The sequence below is a fragment of the Diorhabda carinulata genome, chromosome 3, assembly GCF_026250575.1.
Source record: "Diorhabda carinulata isolate Delta chromosome 3, icDioCari1.1, whole genome shotgun sequence".
Taxonomy (NCBI): Eukaryota; Metazoa; Arthropoda; class Insecta; order Coleoptera; family Chrysomelidae; genus Diorhabda; species Diorhabda carinulata.
Window position 1 is genome coordinate 25947619 of NC_079462.1, and position 16449 is coordinate 25964067.

At 32.1% G+C, this 16449-nt stretch overlaps 1 protein-coding gene across 5 annotated transcripts in view; it reads right to left on the reverse strand.

Annotated features, from left to right (window-relative positions):
• Positions 1–513: 513 nt before the first annotated feature.
• Positions 514–16449, reverse strand: part of LOC130891862 (peripheral plasma membrane protein CASK) — a 378618-nt gene continuing 362682 nt past the window's right edge. For 3 of the 5 annotated variants that reach the window (XM_057796915.1, XM_057796914.1, XM_057796918.1), the window contains 5 exons: positions 10436–10486; positions 6533–6652; positions 4948–5070; positions 4597–4880; positions 514–825 (listed from right to left, as the gene is read on the reverse strand). In XM_057796915.1, the coding sequence (XP_057652898.1) occupies positions 646–825; positions 4597–4880; positions 4948–5070; positions 6533–6652; positions 10436–10486 (758 nt within the window). In that variant the 3' untranslated portion in view covers positions 514–645. The remainder of the gene's footprint in view (positions 826–4596; positions 4881–4947; positions 5071–6532; positions 6653–10435; positions 10487–16449) is intronic. The other 2 variants (XM_057796917.1, XM_057796916.1) reach the window with 1 other exon arrangement.

Sequence of the window (16449 nt, forward strand, 5' to 3'; positions counted from 1 at the left end):
ATCACGGATGATCCGGAGTGCAGCTGGTGCATGGAGGAGGACGATTATATATAATATGAACTAAAATTATTATAATGTTCATTTCCTCAACAGTTTTCAAAATACCAATTTCCTTATACTATTTGTTCCTGAAAAATTAACAGTTGAATAACGCCTAGAAAATGTAGATCAATTGAACTTCAAAATACATATTTGTAATAATATCCTTAGTTACCTAATATTAAAATCAGTGTCTTAATATATTTTTTGTGATCACGTTGTATAAACAGCACATTTGGTAAACAGTTTATAGAGATATATATATATAGAATGGCACTACGTAAATATCGATATCAAATTAACCAGACCTGTATTTTACTTTCCTTAAAATTTACTAACATGAAAAATTGAGAAAATATTAGAGGGTTTTATAAAGCAGTTTTCATTGTATTGATTAAAAATTATAGATGGGTGTTGGTTTTATTGCATTTTGTATTCAAATCAGATTGATTTGTCAAGACAATAATTACTGGAATCTTTCATAACATTTTTATATCAAATATTCCACATATATCTCAATAAACTGTATATATAAGTGAGGATAGGCTATTGGGGAAAACGGGTTTAAAAATTTTGGTAAGATCCCGAATCCGGTGACTGCTCCTGTCAGTAGACCCATGAAACTGGAATCCATTGGGGCGTTGTTTGAACATGTTCGATTGCCGATTCTAAAGCAGCTATCGTTTCGTCTATATCGTTATTTATTATAGTTAGATCGAAATAGTGCCCGTATGCTAGGCGGAGCATATCGGATTCTTTGGCTAATCTTTCCAAGCTACCGTCAAACTATAAAAAAAAAATAATTAAAATTTAGTGTTATTAATTCAGACGAATTCTAGATGACCAAAAATCAAGTACAAATGAAGTAAGACTAAATATTAAGCGATATGTTGCAATTTTTCTAGAGTTCTATATCAAATAGTTGGTTAATGTTCAGAAATTAGTAAAATGGGCGCCAATTTTTGCCCTAGCTGTGGAGATGAAGTCATTGGGAAAAAAATTGCTCCGATAATTTTTATACTGAACAAAATTTATTGTTTCATTCATATTTTCAAAAACAAATTGAAAAAAATAATCGTCAGCTGTATGACGAAGGAGGTTATACGAGGCATATTTTTTTGAGTAAGTACCGTTTTGGAATTAAAAAAAAGAAAGAAATGCAAAGATATCGCAATAATTTTATATTTACATGAAAGCCTGTACCTTAATCTACTTTTCTACATAATTTCCGTGAATATTGAGGCACTTGTCATAACGTGGCACCAGTTTTTGAATACCTTCCTCATAAAATTCTGCCGCCTGACTTGTTAACCACTGTATCACAACTGTTTTGACATGTGTGTATGTGAAAAAAAGTATTTCTTGTCGTCTTATCTATATTATCAATTTACTTGTCATAACTTTGTTCCTATCTTTCTATTTTTTTCAAATTTATTTCAATAGTTATTTATTTTCCTTCAAATCTTATTCAAGTACAATTTTGAAACCTTGATATTTTACAGTGTGCTCATAAAGTAACGTACTAGGTTTAAGAAGAGAATGAGAGAGTTTTTCGAAATAATTCGGGCAGAGTATGCATAAATTGAACGAATCGGCACTCTAAAATAACATAGTTTCTAGAGAGGTCGTCATTTTAGATTTTTTTTAAATCTATTAAATTATAAATACTACCGCGGAGGTCACATAATCTTACACGTTATTTATTAGATTCAAAGTTGGTCCCTCGATATTGAAATTATTAATAAATTGTTAACGTCATATATCTAGTACAAAACAAAATTACTAAAATACAAGACTGCAGTCTAAAAATATGGCGTATTAAAGTCAATGATACGAAATCCGTTCACTTGATATTTACGCTGCTTTGAAATACATCTGTAACCCAATAAGAGTTAACACTTACCAGCTTCCGAATACGCCCAAATCAAACACCTTAGTATGCATTTAGACCTCATAATGAAAAATTACTAGACTAACGCTAGACAATTATGTGCTGCTTTACAAAACCATCCTAAAATCTATTTGGACCCACAGCATACAATTATGGGGCACTACCCGCTTAGTAATCCTTCAAAAGTGTCAAAATAAAGCCTTGAGAGCCATCGTCAATGCTGCTTACTTTGATTCCACATAATTCAGCACCTCCTTAAAATTCATCTATCGATTCATCGTGAGAAACAGTGATAGAGTGCATCCTAATGTGTTGGTTACCAAGTAAAACGCGAGTGTCAACGAAGTACGCAAGCTTAAGGGCCGATTCATAAACTTGATTTCCCGTTGCCGTTCGCGGGTGACGTTCGTAGTTAATTATATAACCTATTCATCAACTTTATGTTGCTGCCGTTAAACTAAAAATTGTTGTTATTCTTCATCAGGCCTTATACAATGGCAACAACAAAAGAATATGAGAAAGTTCAATGTGGGTCAAATAAACTGAAGTCGAACATCTAGCGCTCTACGTCATATGTCAAAATAACGTGACAAACGCAAACGGATATGATTGACTCTTTTCTATTGTTACGAAAGTTGCTACGAACGGCCGACGGGAAAAGATAAAATTGGTGTATGTTGAAAGTCACCAGTGGCAGACGGCGAGGTCAAACGGCAACTAAGAACGGTCTTATGCATTTCAATGTTTTTAATTTTGTAACAGCAAACGTCAGGCAACGACAAACGGAAAGTCAACATTATGAATCGACCTTAAACCTTTGCAGTCGCTTAATGTTACTACAGTTGTTCGATAATTCTAGTCCTCATAATCGTAGCTCTAGATTCTAGACTTAAGTTCATTTTGATTTAGATTTAGGTATATAATAAGTAAAATAACACGAAATGCTAATTGTAAGCTGAATGCTTCTCAAGCAACAATTAAATAAACTAATTTGGATACCAAGTAATATTACGAACCTACTATTTTAATTTGAAATAAGTAGGGCAACCACTATGTCATGTTGGATTTTTGCTACTAGATTCAGATGTTTGAAAAACACGAGATCGTACAAAATGAGAGAATCGGTAACGAATGAGTAGACAGAACGCACGTGGCAGATTTATCAAAAATTTACCGATCCATTTTGAAGTTTCTCTCTCTCACTCTCACATCAATTGAATATATCGCTTGAGTTAATTGACTCCGTTTTCAAGTTTCTTCAGGACGAATTTGTTTTAAGGTTTACTTTAACAATAATTCAATCTAATTAACTTGTACAACAGAATCCAATATAATCCTAAGAGAAGATAAAGGTTAAATCATTATTAAAACTCTCCCCACGAATTGCAAAATTTTCAGAATAATAAGTAGGCTCTTGTGTTAATTCTGTTTTCTAAATTAGGGTAACAATACCAGCTGCTGGTGAAAGTGAAATAAATTATAACATGAAAGAGAGCGATGTGGAAGGTCACTTATTAAGGAAACAAATGATACTAGAGACACGTAACATTTACAACATGTTACTTTAATGAATCCTCAAATATTAAATGTATTTTTCATAAACAAATATATTTTTTTAATGGAATTTTAGTGAAAATTTAGGTCATTCACTTATATTGATTTTTTTCTACCCTTAGAAATCCCAAGCGAATAAAAAAATTTGAGAACAAATACAAGCATCTCACTTTTCAAAAAATTTGATATAAATACCATATACCATGAAGTTTCCCTTCATGGTATAGTATGAGGTAATCGTCGGTATTGCAGGTTTTCTGCGGTTTTCCTGTAACCTGGTGAACCTGGTAACCGCAGTTACAAACTTATCACTACAACCCCAGTCTTGCAGCTGAGTAACTCCTATATCAGGGCCAAATCCAATGAAATTATAAAAATAATTAAGATAATAAAAGGAATATATGAAAACGTACAAGCGGAGGTTCAGATACAAGAAGGAAGATCGACAGAGTTAACGATGGAAGTGCGGATGAAATAAGAAGACAGTTTTAGTTCTTTACTATTTATACAAGTCATGCTTAGGATAATAATAACAATAAAACAGAAGACAATAATAGGCTACAGAAACCTAGAACTAGACGAAATAGACGAATTAGTATATGCAGACGATATAATACTTGTAGCAGAGAGATACATTTGATAAAACGGATAAAAAAGTAGACAAATGGAGAAGCTTGATACTGGAAGCAAATGTCAAAAAAGCTAAAGAATGGTAAAAAATCAAAAACGGTAATAAGAGGAAGATGGAATAATAGACGGTACCGTTATCCGTACACTTTCTTGTTTCGCATATTATTAAATAGTATAGCAATGAATTGAATTTTGATTTCACGTAATACTTGAGAAGACCGCATCTGAAACTTATAATTTATTGAAAGAAATTTATGATGGTAAGTATTAATCGCGAGGACGTATGTTTGAGTCGTTTAAGCGTTCTGCAGATCTGCACATCTCGTATTTTACAGGAGATGCCACTTAGTAAACCATTTCAAATGTTTTTTTTATTAAATAAATACATATTTTTTTTATTTTTGATACAATTATGAGATCTGAAATTTATTGGTTAACCTAAGTTGCAAATTAATAAAGAAAATCAAATATAAATCACTTACATCCGCTATGTTTTGCAATGCAGGGGCTGCAATGAACACAACATATGGTGAGAACTCAGCCGTACGTAACACTTTAAGTGCTTGTGGTTCGACATCAAGTATGGCTATTTTACCATCTTGATGTATTCTTCTAATCGTATCTAATTTAGTGCCATACATGGCTTCTTCATGAGTACCGTATTCCAAGTACTCGTTAGCAGCAATATCCGCCATCATTTCGTCATGAGATACGAAAAAATAACTTCTACCGTTTTCTTCATCTGATCTGGGTTGTCTCGTTGTATCTGGAATGAATTTTTAAATTAATAATCATGAAACTTATCAATATAGAATCAAAAAATATTCACTTACGTGGTATCGGATAAGCATATTGATCTGGATGTTTCGCTATTAGAGTATTTTTTATATGTCTCCTTCCAACTCCATGGGCACCCAAAAGGACCAAAGTCTTTCTCTGGAATGCTGGGTCTGTCACTGCAAATACATTAAGTAAATACTTGTATAGTGTTTGGCATTTTTGAATAAGCTAAATTTTTTTTTCATTTTTCATTCATTCAATATTATCGAAAGGGAACAAATCATATATTACTTTAATGCAAATTTCTTTACAAGATAAGCTGTTTCCAAACTAGAGAATCGAAACAAACAATGGAAAAAGTGTTCCGGATATTCATTATTCAGTATTTCGCAAACAGGCCTTCTGACAGACCTATATTGTGCCCCACTAAAAACTACAAATGACCATATCATTGGAAAAGTTGACCAGAGATCTTAGCTTGATCATTTTAACCTCACCGAGAAAAATTATTGCTTGCCTATGTATATGAATCTCATATGTACACATACTGGGCACTAAACGATAATGTGGTCTTCAGGTTCTTCCTACTCCATGGACCAGCGTCTCCCCAGAATTGTCTGTAATGTATTTAAATGAAGCAGTTGATTTGTAAGACAAACAGAAGGTCCATCTACATCTGTCTTAGCTTGTCTCATCCAGCTATTCCGATTCATCTTCGAAAAAACTCTCTTGCGAGAAGTCTTCTCAGAGATGTAATAGCTACACCAAGAATAGCCCTTGGACCGACTGGCGAACGGATGAGCCTTGTCGTTGCCCGAGTAGCTGGTCACCCAAATGAGCTGGTCTTTGCAGACATCACTCACCAGTTCGTATAGAACTGTTTTACACTTCAACATAAGTTAGAGCAAACTACTTCAACCATTATCGCTTTTATAATAGGTGTGTATTCCTGTAGATTGTCAAATTTTATTTAAAAAATACTCAGTTTGATAGTTAAATAGTAATTTATGATGCCTACAGTGATCAGTCTTTAGGAGAACTTCAGTTTCGTTTTTGCTAATGCGAGTGGCCATATACAGAGATGTTCAAATTGTTATGGATTATCTACAGCTGATTTGAAGCATCGTATTGGAACAAATTTTCAACATCAATCAATAGTTTATGTCAACAGTCAACGCACCAAACAGTTATTCTAGGGGAATGCAATGGTTTTTGGTGTTTCAGTCGAAGGTTACGTGCTCTTTTAGATCAGTAACAGAAATTCTGTCTAAAAAATGAGTCTAAAACAATAAAATTAACAGTGCTAAAATGCTCCGAAATTGTTTAACGAAATATTTTCTATGAAACAAAGTCATTATGTTCCAACTCTTGGATTTTGGAAGTCCCAATAAGGTTCCTTTTTTTCGTATTGGAAGTCATACATTTTCATGTGAGCTCTTTTCCACCAGTTCAATGTTTTTTCTGCAAATAGACTAGGCTTTGGCCGAGTAGTGTTTATAGCTGAAGCAGTTGTACTAAACCTTTGCACCCAGAAACGAATTAAATTTACTCTTGGTGATTCACTTAATATAATGATACCGAAGTGAGAACGAAGCTGCGGATGAACAAAATATGATAAATATATAACTGGTCACTTACTTGGTAATTTCACAACCTCCTCATATGTAACTAAATCTAATTGGTCAAAAATAGCATTATGTTTCGCCAAATATTTATCCTTGTATTGTTTTTTCTTTCGACCAAAAATTGAGCAATTCACTGAAAAAGAAGAAAAAAATTACAAAAAGTTATCCAGGAAAATATTCCTTTCTCTATATCTGGAAATGTGGTAAATTATTGTGAAATGAAAGTTGAACAATGTTTTCATTCCATGCTTAGTACACATTGATCACTGTTGATATATGTTACTTAATTACTAATTTCTTAGTAATGAGTGTGTAATCGAACAACATTTTGTTCAGATTGTCCAAAACTTAAAACATTTAACTTTGGACGAATCATTGTCAAAAGCTAGTAATAACAGCAATAAAGCGAGGAATGAGAAATAATTTAGAATAGGTAGTTTAGTTAAATATAAATAAATTAAAGATAAAAAAGTATGTCGTGTGAACAAATTTATCCAATCTATTATGTTAAATGGTAATTGATAAAATAAAAATGAAGTATATATATATATATATATATATATATATATATATATATATATATATATATATATATATATATATATATATATGTATGTTTATATTCATTTACATATTTATGAATCAATTTATATGTAGAACATTTTGAACTTAAATCTTATTTATCATTGTTGTCGTTGAGGGATATTCTCTAGTAAAATAGTTGATAAAACTGTAATACATATAAAAAATTGTAATCTAGAAAGGAATATTTTTAGAAAAATTTGAAAGCAATTTAGCAAATTCAATTTTCTATTTCGATAAAAAGCACCAAAAAAATTATATACACTTTCACGACTATTATATGCGTGCATTTTTATATTTCTATTAGAAATATTTAAGGCGTAAAAATGTTTTCCTCAACAAAAAATGCAATTAAAGAAACATACTAGAAGTTCTGAGACCATTTGCTCAATATTTTTAGTACATTATCGTAAAAGTTTTAAGAGGTTATATCAGGCGATGAATTGTCGAATGTCTCATAGGAACCCAAATTTTAATTGCTTCCCTTATTAAATATTAAAAATGTAAAAGAAAGACATGTGATGTAATGTAATTTCATATTCACTAAAGTTACTTACTGTAAGAGAATATTTTAAAATTATTTTAAAATTACTTCTTTCAGTATTACATGAACATTTAAGTTGAAATCTAGTCTTTAAACCAACAGAAACGAAAGCAGATTTTCTAGAATGTTATCTAGACCTCAAAAAGAAAAAAAAATCGAAGCTCGAAGAGTGAAAATGCCTGACAGTGAAAATATAATGAAAAATTTGTGAATTTCTTTAATTTCTTTTTATGGTTGGTTATGCAGTTCTACTTTTTTTTAATCGTATTGAGGACCTCTTAGTCTATTTTCTAAATACTGAGATGTCTGCCCTATCAAAGAAACCATAAATTCAATTATAAAGATTAAAAAATTCTTGAAACGGAATCTAATACACGAAAAAGAGAATTTTTATAAATGGTTCACATTCATAAGAACGTAAAAGCTATGATTCTTATCTATCTTTTAAAAATTAAAAAAAAAATTAATTTTATAAAATCAAGAACATTTAGAAACATAAAAAAATTTGTGACGACATTGTCTAGTCCTCAAAAAACAATGTAGGAATTTTTGAATTTCGACGAAGCGCGAGGAATTTTGAGAGGATGAATTTTAAGAAATCTAATTTCAGAGAGATTTTACCATATGAGGTGAAGAGTCACTGGATATTGGAAGTTTGGGTAGTGATTCAAATGATAGCTTGAATCCCGACTATTGAATATGAATTTATGCTTGGTGAATAGAGTATTTAAAATATAAATTAGTGCCATAGTTAACTCTCCCATCAGAATACATTGTGAATAATTAAGAAAAACAAAAATTGGTAGTAAAATTATAACACAAGCTAATAATAAAAGTAGTAATTTTTAGAAGAATTTTTTAAACGGTGACTATACATTATTTTCTACTAGAAAAATACGCGTGGTATATTATCGAGATGAAAATTATTGTGACTCTTTTCTAGGAAATATGATCATCATTAACAATGCAGAGAATAAGATTTATTGATCCGGAGCGCTATTTGGAGCTGCTTAGGACACGGATATGTGACCATGGATGAAACCTGAATTCACTACTATACAATTGAATCAAAACGGCAGGTATATGAATGGACTAGACCTGGCGAAAGGCTTCCGAAGTCAACAAAATAAGATAAATATTAAGATATAGCTTCAATTAATTAATGACACTTTGTTAACCTCTGACTTGCAAATGAGCATTCCAAGTTTCACTGCAAGTCTGATGTTGATAGCTTGATTTGTTTGACTATATTTTTCACAAGGAAACTATTTTTTATGAAAATTAGTGACTCACATTACAAATAATGCATTCTGATTAAATTTTTACTGTTAATTGGGAAAAAAACCCACGGAAATTCTTTGCAAGTTACAGTTGGAGAATGAAGGTATTGTATATAAAAAACACACTTTTGATGAGCGAGGCTGTTCAAATAGAATCTGATCCACGTGAAGGAGCTCCCGCTACCACACAATCCCGAGATATTACACGAGGAGACAGATTTGCGCAAAGACGTCGCCAAAAGTTCTCACTCATGAACAAAAAAAAGCGTAATGCAAAAATTTATTGTGCTACATTCAAAACTACGGAAGAAGCTGGATGAGTCAGTTGATCACTGAAGATAAGATCTGGATATTCTGTAGGAACCTGAGAATCGTAAGTTAAATCAGCAGTGGATAGAAATAGAACCACCAACAAAAGCCGATATTTCCAAGCTGAGATTAGAGTCCACGGTATAGTTTATAGTTAATATGCCCATGCAGGTCAAACAGTGACTGGATAATACTATATTAGGATCCTGAAGTTGATCGGGCCTTACGTTGTCCCTATGATACCCCAACTCACAACAGGTTGGATATTGTAGGCGTCCAACTATGATTGTGCAAGAGTTTTTGATAAAAAGAGGCATTTTAATGATGTCGCAACGACTCTATTATTAACAACAAAGAAACATATCATAGTGATAGAAGAGGTCAAAGATGTTCTCCTTAACACATTTAGTCCCAACCATTACAGAAGATGCTTTCAATCGTTTTGAAAAGCTGAATGGAGGCTTTTGTGAGATATATAATGAGATTTTTTGTGAATCTTGCTTATTTTTTATTAAAATATTCTCAGAACTCTTTTATTATACATCGACTATTAGTAAAAGGGGCAAATAATTAACAGTATCTATTACTGTATATAATTGAAGAAACTCAAATAGAAAGAGCCGCATATGTGGAAGAGAAAAATCTCTTTCATTTTGAAATTCCTTCAGAACGTATCAAATCTGGCAACCATGGCCAGATGCTTCATGTAAAAAAATATTAACCAATAAGGGACGTTGGATTAAACGGATCACTCACGAAAGACTATCTTATCAAAATTTAATTTAGCTTAATAACTTGTTTTTAGGCTAGCTAGGATTTATTGATCGTGAAGAATATGAAATATTCTATTGATAAACAGTGTTTCAATAAACGCAGATTCTAATATTTTACATTAATAAGATTATATTAGATCTATAATAATAGGAGTGAAATTAAAAATTTTAGAACTATACGATTGGGTTTCTCATGTTACTTCCGACTATTCTACACTCTTTCAATATTAAAATGAGACTGAGAATTTAGAACCGGAGTAATTGAAATTGATTGAATTTAACGTAAACATAACCAATTTTTTCTAATATATAAATCTGAAATAGAAAAATCTTCTATCATGTTTCAATACAGATGAAATTGCTATTAAATGTCGTACATTACGTCGAGCATGCTCTAAATCGACACTAAATTAAGGTAATCTTTATACCTGTAGTACCATCACAACCATTAGCATGAGAAGAACATCCTTTTTCCACGTCTGGCATTCAACAAAAATACAGATCACACCAAATACGTTTTTAAAGTAATTTATTTTAATTAAATTGCTTTAGAGGTGGTGGTAAGGACCGTTTTAAAAAAATTATTAACCTTGGTAAACATTGTAATTTCAAAACAAACGAAAAAAAAAATGCTTTTCATTCATTTTAACACTTTATTAATAGAAAAAATGTTTCTCTCTCTTTTTTTAGTTGAATTTTGAAGTGATTAGATCTAATATTTTCGTGAGAGTTCCATTATCAAACTTAGAGTTTAATAAAACCAAAATTCTGCACATATATATGGTGTATATAAATAATTTTTCCATACTCATCAATACAATTTATTAAAATAAGAGAACAATTTAATTAGCACAGCTTGTGTGATTTTTTGAGGATTACGTCGAATTACAAGTAAAAAATAATAATCGATTGTTTTTGATTGTTCGAGTAGTATTCGTTGGCCTTATTTAGATAATAATTTACTTAGTAATAATATTGGTATTATCATTAGTAATTTGTGAAGCATTGAATCTGTCGAGGAGTTTGATATTGGTAGTGCAGTAGTGTTCTCTTCTGATTTTTTCAACGATGTTAAGATGATGTTTATTGCTACGCTGTGGGTATGACTCAGGAGACTCAGTTGAAGAATAATTAGAAAGGGCTAAAATCGAACCGATCTTGCACGACTATGTACGATTTTATATTCCTTGGCTGATTTTAAAAAGAATCGAGAAGTATTTTGAATGCTTTTATGGCTTTAATTCTTTTATGACAATTGAAAACATAGTGGTTTTGCAATGGCGTTGAGCTACAGGTGGATACTGATAATAAATAATCGATTATATCAAAGAGCTTGAGCTACCTGTATTGGTAATGCATTAATTATGATGTTCATTGCTCAGCTTTAGGTATAGTTTGAGAGACTCAAGTGAATGCCCAATAATTTGAATAATGTCTTGTTACTTGGCTCCAGATTTTGCCAAATTGCTAACAGCGGAGGATCGAGTGGAATTATTATTTTGACCTTGATGTCAATTCCAATAATCCGGGCACTTAGACGTCTCCACCTATAGAAGAATTTTGGTATCAAATTCCTGTCTTCTAATACAATCCAATATTTGGAGCTGAGAATAATCTATTTGTTTCGATATTGGATCTTCTTTCATTTAACCTCTTCTCTATTAGATGCAATAGACCCTTGTTTTGAAATTCCGTGTTCGGTGTTAACAATTTAGATGCAGCGATACAGCTTTCTCCTGTTTTGGAAAAGTTTTGGAAAATATGATGTAGTATTTCACTTCGTTCCTAGAAAATTCTACTACGACCGTTATTTGAAATGTTGGAACATGTTAGCACATCAATATAAGAGAGATTTTCACTCAAATTGCAGCCATTTTGAACGTTCAGTTCCCAATTCATTCCACTTTACTCTCCTTATAAGATTTTAAGAAAATATTAACAAGATATCAAAACTTCATAACCAGATATCAAAGCTTTATAGCCAGATATCATTGATCTCAATAAAGAAGCAACAAGCATTTATATTCTAATGAAAATTTTGTTTCCTTATTCTGTATAGTGAGTATTTGAAATTTGGCAAAAAAATTATTGATTCTAATCAAAAGAATGCATTAAATATTTTCTTCATATGTAGAGATATTGAGAAAAATACAGGATATTATTCTCTATTACCAAGATATCGAATTATAGTTTTTATTATCAAGTCAAAATTACCAACCACCTAACCCGCAACTTTTTATAAAAAATATTTAACTAACATTTTAATCAATTTCAGGTTCTCAATCATTTTTATTTAATATGAATCATGCCGATTTCTGACTCATGAATTTATTATTCATCCATTTTTACGATTTAAAATAGAATGATAATATTTTGTTAACGTGCGTAATGAAAGCTTATTGATAAAATACCTAGGGGTCTTATCGCCAAAGCGAGACCTTTCTATCACGAACTGCTAGTTACCTAATGAGAAAATTTTATCTTCTAGTAATGCAGTTGCTAACATAAGGCTCCTGCTGATAGAAAAACGATTATTGTATTATATTTTGTATTTTTGAGGAAAATCATAAATTCAAAAGATGTTGTAATTTGGCAGGATAACTGTTTAAGGTAGAATAAAAACTGGTGTTTATACTGGAATAGCATTGTCGTGGTCAGAGTTGTTCAAGTAAGCAAACAGAAGATGGTTTTTCCTTTATCAAAACACACCTGAACACAAAACCATCTCCATTCAACAGTTTTTAGTAAAAACTGGCATTGTTTTGCAGTCCTGCACACCTTAATCGCCTGACCTGGCTGATGATGATATTTCGAAAAAATTTTAATTCAATTATTTTCTTAAAAATAATTTTGATAATCCTCTATTTCGAACGGTAATCCAAGGTGAACTTAACGTCGAAACTTTATTTATGACTGCAGATTCATTTCATCATAGAACTTATCACATAAATGAAAAGTTATTATTATTGGTGCAGTTGAGAAGATATCTCATAATTCCAAAATCAGAGAGATGGCAGTAGGCGATTTTTTAATGGAAAGATGAATCATTTCGGATTCAGTTAACAACATCAGTTCTCTGACCAAATATCAATGGAATGGTAGAAATTAAGTTTGCCAAAGGAGTAAAGACATTAGTTAATGATATTAATTTTTTGAAGAACCAATTTTCATAAAGTAGATAAAACAATATCTTGATTCAAATAATCACCAAGGGGGACAACACTTAAGAGAACAGAAAACGTGATGCATCGATCGGCTCAAGAACATCAAAGACATTCAATAGCGGTAACTGTGATTCCAAGACTTAGTGATACTAAAACCTACGCCTTTATAATAACGTGTGGAATTATTCACGAAAGAGTACCATGTAAAAAACTGAGCGTGAATAAAAATAGCAGAAAGTAAACATTCATAATCTTGTTAGTGAAACTTCAACTATTGATATCTAGTCGGAATTACAGAAGCAGATTCATGAGTCAAAATTGAAGTTGGAGTTTCTGGACCCGTTGGTGAGATTCATATATAAATAAAGTTTTGAGTAGAGGTACAAACTTGACATAACTTGTTTCTATACATGATGATATGAAACTTACACGTAATTCTTGTATGTAAACCTTAATTATTAAATTTGGAATTAATATACTAAATCCTTATAAAAACCCTAGAAAATATAACTATTCGATATTATACTTTTGCAAAGAATACAAGTCATTTTTATACTGAAGAACAGTTTTAGGGAGTTAGGGAGGCGAGAAAATCCTTAAGTGATATAGGAGGAAAATCGCATGTAAAAAACATTTGAAAAAAACATAACCGAATTCCAAATATAAAGAAGATAGTAATGGTGTAGAGAAAAAGCTACATTGAGATATACAGACCAGAAGAAATAATCATGAGAATCGTAGATTGATAGAAAGAAATCCCAAATAAATAAATTGTCAAATGGAGCCATTACCACGAGAATACTGTTAACATACTCATATCTCCATAAGTCTTGCCCCCCTGGTTATTTAAAGGAAAAATATTCTCAAGTTTATGAAATGTGTTCAATCTTATACTTTAGTGTAGTAACAATATATGTGAAGCAAACCAAGTAACGAAAAATGTGCAAAATAGCGTGAAAATTTTTATTTTGAGAAAAAAGATATAATGTGATAAAAAAACAATTTAATAGTATGTATGACCGCCTCTTATTGCAATCAATTGGCCAACGCGTCTTGGCATCCCTCGAATCAAGTTAACGATAACATGGTCAGCCATATTTCCCCACTCTTCTTGAACGGCAGCAGTCTTGAAGGGTTACAGGTGGGTTTTCTCGATTGGATATTGCTCTGCCAATATAATCCCACACATGTCTGGTGAATTTGTTGGCCAATTCATTCTTTGGATATCTCATACCTCTAAGATGTTTTGTACCATTTCCGTGCGATGTGGTCTGGCTCCATATTCATTGCGCTGTCGGTTTTATAATGTTTTCAGCGTATATGGTACCTGTCATTGTTCGATCAATGAGAGTAAGTGGTGTACGGCGACGATACATTATATCCTCCAAATATTACGGATCCGCCATGATAAGGGAAAACATCTCTGGTAAAATTAAGTCGTTCCTGTCTACCTGGGCCTCTCTAGACCCTTTTCCGCTGACTATCACTGTGGAAATCAAATCGAGACTCGTCGGAAAAAAGAACGTTACGCCATTGTGTAAAACCCAATCCCTGTGCTCTTGAGCTCATTGAAGACGGGCAGTTATATGACGTCGTGAAAGTTTAGGCACCCTTAAAGGTCTTCTATCTTTAGATTTGATGAATGTAATCTCCTTCTGATGGTACTTCTCGAAACTGCTCTTCGGTATGTTAGCAAAAAGTGACTTCGACCGTTACCTTTATAAATCGGTTTCTTCGGATGAAATTGGGTGTGTAAAGGTCTCCCCACTCTGATGTAATAGGCAATATGTATAATGTATAAGGAATAAATCAGCATACATTTGACCTTTCAATTGCCCATTCTTGGTTTTTTGGATCTTGGAGAGTCTGGCGTGAGCCATCTCATGCTCTGGTGACCTGTTTCCGGATCCTATTCAAAAATTCAACTCTTTTCACAAGTGATGACATATTTTGAAAAATTTGTATCACTTTTACCCGATTCCAAGAAACCTTTTCCTCCTGATATCCTTTTATTCTTACTAACTGTCCACGCGGATAATAGGGAACAACATCTCTGGTAAAATTCAGTCGTTCCTGTCTACCTGGGCCTCTCTAGATCCTTTTCCACTGACTATCACTGTGGAAACCAAATCGGGACTCGTCGGAAAAAAAAAACGTTACGATAATGTTGTAAAACCCAATACCTGTGCTCTCGAGCCCATTGGAGACGGGCAGTTATATGACGTCGTGAAAGTTTAGGCACCCTTAAAGGCCTTCTTATCTTTAGATTTGATGAATCCAATCTCCTTCTGATGGTACTTCTCGAAACTGCCCTTCGGTATGTTAGCAAAAAGTGATTTCGTGACTTTGAACGACCGATACCATCATAAATCGGTTTATTAGGATGAAACGGTAAATTTATTAGGTAACGGTCTCTTCTCTTTGTTGTAACAGGCAATGTGGTGATTAGATAAACCTTCTTGATGTAAGGCCACTATTCTTGCTCGAACAAACTCAAAAATCATGTGAATTATGTGAACTCGCTGTCAAGTTAAATCGTTAAATTTGATTTCTTTTACAAAAATTTATATATTTACGGACAAAAATATTTTGTTACGTTTTTATTTTTAAGATATATAGGCAAACTTAAAAGTTTACAAGCGGGGCCAAGACTTTTGGAGATTTGTGTATAATATTCCTACTGGACTTATAAAATGTTTCTTTATGCTGTATTGATAAAAACCTTTATAAAGGAAATTGTACATTTTGAATAAATATAATTTTGTCGGGATGAATAGTATTAGAAATTACGCGAACCTCTGTTATAGGAATGTTTCCAAAGCTGTGGCGTAAACGAAAGGGTGAATAGGGATACACGAAGAAAATTATTCTATAATTAAAATACCAATAGAATGATACGCGCAGCTGTATGATTGGTTGCACCACATTATCGTCTCACTAGAGTTACACGTTCTGTTTACAGATTCTAATTTGCATATTCAATAAAATGAAAACAAAGTTTAGTAATCCGGTTAGTGAAGTTTCTCAATAAAACCAAAACGATAGATAAAGTGAGCTGATTTTTTTGGAAATTCAGGATTCTCATTAATTCTACACAATATATAAGGTGTGCAACAATTACGTTTTATCTATCTCAACTAGTATGTTAATGAACTTCTTCTGGCTTGTCAGTCTGCCTTAAGTAGCTTAAGCGAGATCCTTTATAGACTGTCATTAAACATGGATCTTAAACAACGCAATAACTTTTGTTTAAACTTAAAAAAAGTGCTAAAGAAGCT